The sequence below is a fragment of the Rutidosis leptorrhynchoides genome, chromosome 4 (genome assembly GCF_046630445.1).
Source record: "Rutidosis leptorrhynchoides isolate AG116_Rl617_1_P2 chromosome 4, CSIRO_AGI_Rlap_v1, whole genome shotgun sequence".
Taxonomy (NCBI): domain Eukaryota; kingdom Viridiplantae; phylum Streptophyta; class Magnoliopsida; order Asterales; family Asteraceae; genus Rutidosis; species Rutidosis leptorrhynchoides.
In genome coordinates this window covers 160,537,603-160,546,962 of record NC_092336.1, presented here as the reverse complement: position 1 = coordinate 160,546,962, position 9,360 = coordinate 160,537,603, and the positions used below count along the sequence as shown (strand labels likewise).

The following is a 9,360-nucleotide window of genomic DNA, read 5'->3' as shown; positions in this document are numbered from 1 at the left end:
AAGTATGTCTATTTTATATATAAAAATATTACTGTTGTTAAGTTATTTGTATTGAGTATAGTTTTTAGTAGTTGTTCGATAAATTAAGTAGAAAGTGATGTTATCTTTTACTAATAATCATAGTAAGTACTTTTAATAATAATAATTATAGTAATAACAATCATGATAAATCTAATAATGAAAATACTTTTAATATTAATGATTATGATAATACTAATAAAGATAAATAAAAATATTATAGGTTTATATTAATATTAATATTAATATTAGTATTTGTGATAATAATAATAGTATTAATGATAATAATAATAATAATAATAATAATAATAATAATAATAATAATAATAATAATAATAATAAAATTAGAGAGCTACCTTACATGAAATGAGTCTCATAAAAAAAAATTTATTTGGCGTTGCCCGGGCTCGAACCCGAGACCCCTTGGTTATACACAAACACCTAACACCATCTGATCCGTCCACTTTTTCTGATTTTAAACCATACCCAAATTTTAAAAACCGTTTTTCTGTTATCTTTCTTCTCCTTCTTCAGTAATTCTACCAGAGACCCAGAACAGCACTCAATTGTTTAAATAATTTACCAATTCGATTTTTAGTTGTTAACATGTTCCAAATACGATTTATATCTAATATATGTATATATTTAAACGCGAACAGGAAATAAGGAACAGCAATAGCTGTTCGTCATTTGCAAAAACAAAACAAAAAAATATTTTTGATTTTGAAATCCATCACGTTTTAGCCTTTGATTCCAACATGAAATATTTTGTTAAACATATATAGAATCTATTAGAATCGACAGTTAGGCTTAAAACACAAAGATGAACTCGAATTTATCCAAGAACACCTCGGTTGATTTTTTTTTATAAATAACTTTTGTCTTCAAAATTAGAATCCGATATTGGAAATTAAAGGTTCTAACTTTACAGATCATTTAAATATATGAATCCTAACCTATCTGCTATTATATATTTTTATTTTGATTCGAAAATTGAGGCCTTTGAAAAAAAAAATTCAAGAACAGAGGGAGTAAACGGGTTCTGCGTTACCTCTGTTTTAATTCGCAAATAATACAGATTATATTATGGGGTGAATGATTGAGTGATGCTGTAATATAAATAATTGGATGAGGTTGTGATCTGGTCGACAGTATATCACGAGTACACAGGAAATCGTTGAAAAACAAAACAAACTTATAAAAAGAAAACATACGCGTTTGTATCTGTTTTTAACATTACCATAATTAATTTACCAAACTGATAAAAAAAAAACATACGCATTTTTATCTGTTTTTAACATTACCATAATTAATTTACCTTTATAATTAATAATTATATATTAATAAATATATTTCCATTAATATTAATATTAATAATAATAGTAAGATACTAATAATACAATAATAATTTTAATAATAATAATAATAATAATAATAATAATAATAATAATAATAAAAATAATTAAAATCTTGTTATTAATAACTTTTAAATTTATAATAATAATATTATTATTTAATAATCATAATACTAGTTATAATAACACTATATCAATTTATATATTTCAAAGTTCATATATATATTAATAATTAATAATACTAATAAAAATGAGAAATTTTAATTACTAATAATGACAATGATAATATTAATCTTATTAGTTATATTAATGTTTGATAATAATAATATCAGTAATAATATAATAGTTCAATTGCATCAAATTTCATGTAATAAGTTTTAATAATATTATTAATGTTGCATGTAATAATTTGACAACTAAACTTGTAATTAGATGTAATATACATTCATTTTAATTACACTTATTTATTTCGTATATTATTTTTACATGATTAATTCTAATAATCCAATTGTAGTTTATTATCTCAGTTTATTATACATACCATTAATTTACACCAATTGTTCGTGAAACGTCGGGCTTGGTCAAGAGGTAACTAATCATCCAGATACAGATTTCAGACTTTCTAGACTCAACATTAGGGTTTTTGCTTATCGTGTCGGAAACATATAGAGTTTAAGGTTTAAATTTGGTCGGAAATTTCCGGGTCGTTACAAACTCAAACTTTATTTGGGATCCAAATATACGCTTACATGCCTCGTAATTCGAATGACGTCCAAAATAACGCGTAACAGAAAAATGGGGTGTTGCATTTTTTAAATAGTTTGAGTGGTAGTTTGAAGTCTAAAATGTATGAAAAAGGATAATAGTTATATAGGAAAATATATTGTAATAATAATAAAAAAAACTAACAGCTAGTTTCAACGGATAGTTTTTTTTTATTTTTATCATTTTTATTCAATATTCACGTCGTTCAATCGGTCAAAGTTGGGCATAATCTACCACAGGCTTCCAACGCCGGGCTCAACGGAGGCAGTTAGTATTGGCGTCGTTGAACCGCGCTGCCATCGATGCCCCAACCATGCTTCCAATATTAGCAGTCTTAATCTTTTGTAATCCCCTTTCCTCATGTATTCAAAAACTATCAAATATATTATTAAATAGGGTCATATAATGCGAATCCAAATACACACGCAATAATGATGTTCAATCCATCATATATAAATATATGAACAGTGGCGATTTCAAAATCATAACTTAATGAGATCCCCAATTTTTTTAGAATACTAATAATATTTGAATGATATTTTAGTGGTCGTTTACCTTTTAAAAGCTACAAATTCGAGAAATATATGCGGCCGAGTAGTTAAATTTAGTGGCGTCGTATACATATTTAAGAAAATACAAATTCGAAAAATATATGAGGTCCTGCAGTTAAATTTAGTGTTGACCTATACAATTTAAAGAGTATATCTACATACAAATTTTAAAATAGTGGTGTCCCGTGACCCCACGGGCTTCAATATAGATTCACCATTGTATATGAATGATGTGAAAAATTAGTGAAACAATATTAAAAAAGATATGAATGATATAAACGGATATGGATATGGATATGAATATTGATAATGTGAAAAATTATTGAATCGAATATTAATTACAATTTATCAGAATATATCTATTAATACCCTAAATAAAAATTTGCTAAAATATATGCATATGTGTTAACCCCCACACCTCCTACCTTGCAAGTTAAGCTATGTGATGCTAGGATTTTGAGAGAAGTTTGTCTGATGGATATGTTTGACATTGTTAACTCTGATGACTGTATTTTCATACTATTTAGTATACCAAAGTTTTTTAATAACGTAACATTTGGTTACTGTAATAACTATGTTTTAAGTTAATTACTTAATTATAATTTGTTAATGTAATATATGTTTCCATTGTGATTATAAAAGAAGGTTCTTGTTACACTCACAACCCTGACGAGGCCTATAAACCCAAAATCCCCACAAAGAGATTTCTCCGGAGCGCATAATGTCAAGGAGAACTTTTGGTATTCACCGTCTGCTACCATTAAGACAAGAAGAAGGGCAACTGAAAAGCCAACGCCGAAAAGAGGGGGAAGAGGGGATGATGGAGACAACATAAAAGGTAAGGAAAAAAAAATAGAAAAGAAAGAGTACTTACAATCAAACGATCAAATGGAAGGGAAGCCAAACATGAACTCTAAAGAGATGTCGTAAGCCGGCAACGGTGGAGGCCGGCAAGATAAATATCACCATGTATATGTAAGAGTTTTTTTAAACTTGTATACATGATATGTTGGTTAATAGGGTTTGAATGTCCGGATAAACCTTTGAATCGTGTAATCACTTTTGCAATAAAGTATTTCGACCCTATACATATATTGCCTTAGGGTTACACGAAATCTTTATTCAGGATAAGACAAAAGCACAACTTTAATATAGCTAATTAAAATTGAAAGTCAAAAACATAGAGTTTTATGTATATTTTGAATGTTCATTTTACCATCATCTTGAAATGTGAGACAAATACTCTCTATATATAGAATATGAAAGGTCACCTTGAAAAGATGTATCTTTTAGTATAAAAGTTTTCATGAAAAGTCATGCCTTTTAATTAAAAGGTAAGAAACTATTTCATTAATAATGATCACCATTTCATGAATAATTGTGTCTTTTGGTAAAAAAGATACCAACTAACAAACACAATATTTCAATTAAATGACTCTAGTTAGCTTAAACAAGTGTGTACTCCACACTCTACTAACTTGTTATAAAGCTTAACTAGAAATTCATTTGTCTCCAATAAATCACATTATCACACAAAATGGCCGATGACATTAAAATCATCAATATAATATAATAAGTATATACAAATACATACATATACATAAACTAATAATAAAGTAAAAAATACACCTACATGGTTATAAGAATATGTCTCATGTACAATAAAGTAAATACACGTTTTCTTTTTTCCCAAAACTTTGCAACACCTTCCTCCACCTGCTACAAAGTAGATAGCCACGTACTTAACCAAAAAATAAAAATAAAATATGTTTTTGAACAAGTAAAAAGATTAATGTATTAAACGTGTAGTTAGTGACCTTTTTAAATTTATTATAATCTGTCTAGACGTGATTAACATGCCATTTCTTAGTTGATATGTTTGGCAACCTCAAAACTTCAAGCTTGATTCGCACTTTATAGCATTGCCAATTATTTATATTTTACATTTAATTTAATAATCATTTATCCTTTGTTTATTATATAGCACAAACATACACGCATCAACCTAACTCTCACCTTAAGATCAAAATATGCGAATCTTGTACATGAATTGCCAGCTCCAAATGCATATTCAAAACCATCCTATATAAGCGACATATAGCTCATTAGGGGTGTAAATGAGTTCCAACGTAGCTCGACTCTTTAAAAGTTCAATTTAAAATGAGTTCGACTCTTTTAAAGTTCAATTCGAAATGAGTTTTAACGTGTTCGAGTCAAAGCTAAACAAAAATATGAAGATCATTCGGTAATAAGCTTGAGCTTTAGCTCGATTTTTTAAAGTAAATTACTATTCAAAATCGAGTATGTACAATATAGTCAAATTTAAATTGAACATGTTAAGTCTAAACGAGTCGAACTTGAGTTCTTTATGTAATATGTTGATCAGCAGTAACGCTTAACATTACATATACATTATACATATATTTACATATAAATTTTAATTAAAGGTACAAATTATATTATATTATATCTATATATCTAAAAGACATCTTGGAAATGAATAATAACTTTTACAATTTTCACAAATCTACCCCAAACTTTTTATTTTTCTATAATTCACACACACTCTTTCTAATATTTAAGTTTACACCTTTTATAAACATAACACAGACTTTTCTCATTTTATAAGTTAATCATTAAACTCCTCATTCATTATAAATCGACCACATAATTTTCCCTATCTAATACCCATTTATTATTATTATTATTATTATTATTATTATTATTATTATTATTATTATTATTATTATTATTATTATTATTATTATTATTATTATTATTATAATAAAAAAACTTAAAAGTTTTAAAACTTACAAAAAATTAGTGGGAAGCCTAGAGACAATCTGGGCCCCCACACCTCTAGCAATAGCAAAACCTATCATAGTAAAAATATGAGCAGCAGCACCGGCACTAACATCTTGCGCCATCGAACTCTTCTGAACCCGCTTTAGCAAAGAAACAGCCTCCTTCTCTAATTCCCCCAGGGAAGAAAATGAGAAAGGAATGAAACCATAACCAATCGCCTGACAGCTAGATTCGTACTTGACCCGCTTCCGACGAGCCGCATCAACCACAGCACGTCCAGGGACAAAGTCAGAAAGCCCAGACTGCGTCAAAGGAGAAGACCCTGTCAAGTCAACACAAACATCGCGACCACAATCCCAGGAATAAAGTAACACATCTGCAGGTCTGAGGGCCCTGTCGTTCCCTCCAGACAACCCAATGTCAACCTCCTTTCTCGCTGAAATCCCAGATCGATAACAAACATCAACAAGGGAATCCCGAACAATATTATGTCGATGCTTAATACCCACCATACCAGCACAAGACACGGCGTGATCCCCGAAAATATCCCCAGTAAAAACCCTTGAACAGGCAGAGCATGCCGTCGAGATAGAGAACAATGGAACACCTAACCGGTAGCACAACACACATCGGTAAGTCTTTGCGTTCATCGTCTGACCCAACCCCAAAATAGGGACTGCCCTTAGCCAAGCAGATGTGTGATCACCCTGCTGTGATTTCCATAAGGCCGATTGTCTGGGAGATAACGAAAAAGTGGATTCTGCAGAAGCGGTAACCTTTATGAAATAAACATCTGCCAATTTCTTCATGAGTATTGGGGCAGCGACCTCACTCGGATTACCTAAAATATCAAACCCAACCGTATTATTAAACAGACCCAATGCATCTTCAAAAGCACGACCAAGACCAACAATACCCGTATGACGTAAGAGCTTGGTCTGCAACCCAGCAGACTGTAATCGAGAAGCCAGAAAAGCATAATGACGAACATCTCCCGCAGAATAAACACCAAGCCCTCCAAATGCAAATGGCAAGGTGGCAAGCCGCCACTGCCAATCACCAAACCCAGGCCCTGAAGCAGTAACAATACGCTCCAAGGAAGATCGAAGGGCTTCATCGAAAGCGCGTTGAGCCGCCTCAAATATACTAGGAGGACAAGTACGCAGGGTAAAGTAGAGTTTAGAAACTCCCGTACATGCCCTAAGCAACAACAACTCACACTGAGGATCATCAAGCTTAGCAACCTTATCCATAAGCGCAATGGACTTGGTCACCCTTTGCATCACCAATTCACTACTAAAACCAAGATCGGAAGTTGCGGGGGCCCCTAGCAACTTAACACCATTTAAAGGCCGAGCAATATTAGGAGGAAAGACACCTACTTGCCTGCTGTGAGGGTCCTCCGTAGGCCAGAAAATTTCTGTTTTTTCAACGTTGAGATGTAGCCCAAAACGAGGCTCATCCTCCATAATCAAATGCAAAATCTTCCCCACCACCAAAGTGTCCCCAATAATAGTGCCATCATCATTATTATTATTATTATTATTATTATTATTATTATTATTATTATTATTATCATCATCATCATTACTATTACTATTATTACTCTATATACCTAAAAGACATAAGAGAAATGAATAGTGAATTTCATAAGGTTCACAAATTTACAACAATTTATTTTTTATTTTTTAAATTCAACCACACCCTTTATAATAGTTAACTTTATAGCTTTTATAAACTTACCACAAACTTTTCACATTTTATAATTTAACCATAAAACCTCTCATTCATTATAAATCGACCACATAATTATATTATACATATATACTAAAATGTAAGATTTTATAAATAGTGAACTTTATGGTTTCACTATTTTTTCAAAAACTTTCAATCTTCCGTAATTCAACCACAACCATTATTATAGTTTAACTTTACGTTTATTAGAAATCAAACAAATAACATTCTATTTACTAAGAATCAACCACATAACTTTTCACTTATTACAAATCGTTAATGTTGCTACTATTAATATAATTGTTATTGTTACGTTATTGTTATTATTTGAATTTTTTTTTTACTTTGAGTTTTTTTTACCCATTTCAGTTTATGTCATTTGCTTCTATTTTTATTTATTTATTTATTTATTTTTTAACTTTTCATAATCGAATTTAGCTAACGTTCTTCCGCCGCATCGCGAGGGCGCCACAACTAGTTGTATTCTAAAAAAAAAAAAAACATGAACAAGCCATGAAAAAAAATACACATTTTCTAACCAGACTGTTAATGCTTGTTTTTCCGAAAAAAAAAAGAAAAGAAAAAAAAAAAAACAATCGCAAAACGGAGAATAAAAAAAAAAATTAAAAAAAAATGGATATCATCTTCTAGCTAATAAAACTTCCTTAATATTTTTATGATACTTGTCAAACCATAAGCTTTATCATTAACATATCACTCTTGTATACTTGTAAAAAAAAAAATACTAAATTGCTAACCTTACTCCGTGGAACAAGGATCTAGCTATAAAAAATCAAACCTAACATTAAACAAAATGAGAAAAAATAAATTAAAATCAAACCAACCGTAAAAACCGCTGTACATATCACAAAGCACAAAATAAATTTTTATCCAGGTGCCACGTCATCTCAACAAACTTCCATCAAGTCATGGGTGAGTTAACAGCCTCTGTCCACATCGTTACCGGCTACCATCAATATCATCAGACCACGCCACTGATCTCCGGCCAGAAGCAAACCGGTTCATACCTCCTAGAACCGGCGGTTCAGGTGGCGTTGTCGGTTCACTATTCACCGGTTTAACCGTGTTTCTTCTCGAGTACGAGTTATCCTGTTGTTCGTTGACTTTAGAGGACGACTTATTACTTTTTTTCCGGCGATCACCATCAGACCGGAATAACGAAGTTATACGTGAAATTAAACCAGTTTTTGGTTGATTCACAGATTTGGCCGGCTTCTTTACCGTTGCCGGAGCCGGCGCCGTAGAAGAAGCTCGACGGCGATTAGGACAACGTTTAGATCTAACTCTTCCAATACACGAAACTTTAGGTGACGAAGGTTCAGTCACCGTTCGTTTACCTGAACCAGATCGTTTAGGAAACAACCGTACGTTCGCAGGTTTACACTGCCGGCGATTTGTATCAACGTGAGTATTCTTCTGCGTTTTAGGTAAACCGATAATCGCCGGTTTTGATTTCAAATTGACTGTAAATTTCTGCGAATTTGATCTCGAGTAACTATTCGTGTTTCGTTTTGTTGATTCTTTTCGTTCTAAGAAAGCGTTACGATCGAACCAATCGAATTCGGAGTCTTTTGATAGCCAGAATGATTCAGGTGGAACGAATTCAGTGCTGTATGGAATATCATGATCTGCCGGCGTGATTTTCCGGTCGTCGGCGTCAGGTAGTAGAGACATATTTTGTACTTTTGTATTTTGTATTTTTGTATGATATTTGGGGATTTAGGGTTTCGAATTAATGATAGGATTTGTGAAGGGGAAAGTGTCAAGGGGGAAAAGAAATATAGAGGGATTTTAGGTGACTTGCTGTACTGAGTCAACTCGAGTGTTAACTTTTGGTACAAGTTTTCGTGCATACTGTATAAGTGACGCTTATTAACATCACGAGTAATTAATTTTATTTTATATTTCTTTAATTGCAAGTTTGTTTGTGATGTAAAAAGGTTGCGAATGTATCTTGCGACTTGGGCAACGTAGGTTTTCTACCCATTCGTCGAAACTGTAAACCCGGAGCATTTACATGATTCGGTGGAGATTGATCTCGAGGATGACATGTTTGGTGTGTAATGTTTGGGTCAATGAGTTAGGTGCCTATTCGGATCTCGAGTGAAATG

At 31.6% G+C, this 9,360-nt stretch overlaps 1 protein-coding gene across 1 annotated transcript; it reads right to left on the bottom strand.

Moving 5' to 3' along the window:
* Window positions 1–7,873: 7,873 nt before the first annotated feature.
* On the bottom strand, window positions 7,874–8,993 carry LOC139843290 (uncharacterized). The gene has a single exon (XM_071833360.1). The coding sequence runs from the start codon at window positions 8,921–8,923 to the stop codon at window positions 8,189–8,191; it is 735 nt and encodes a 244-aa protein (XP_071689461.1). The 5' UTR covers window positions 8,924–8,993; the 3' UTR covers window positions 7,874–8,188.
* Between the last annotated feature and the right edge of the window lie 367 nt (window positions 8,994–9,360).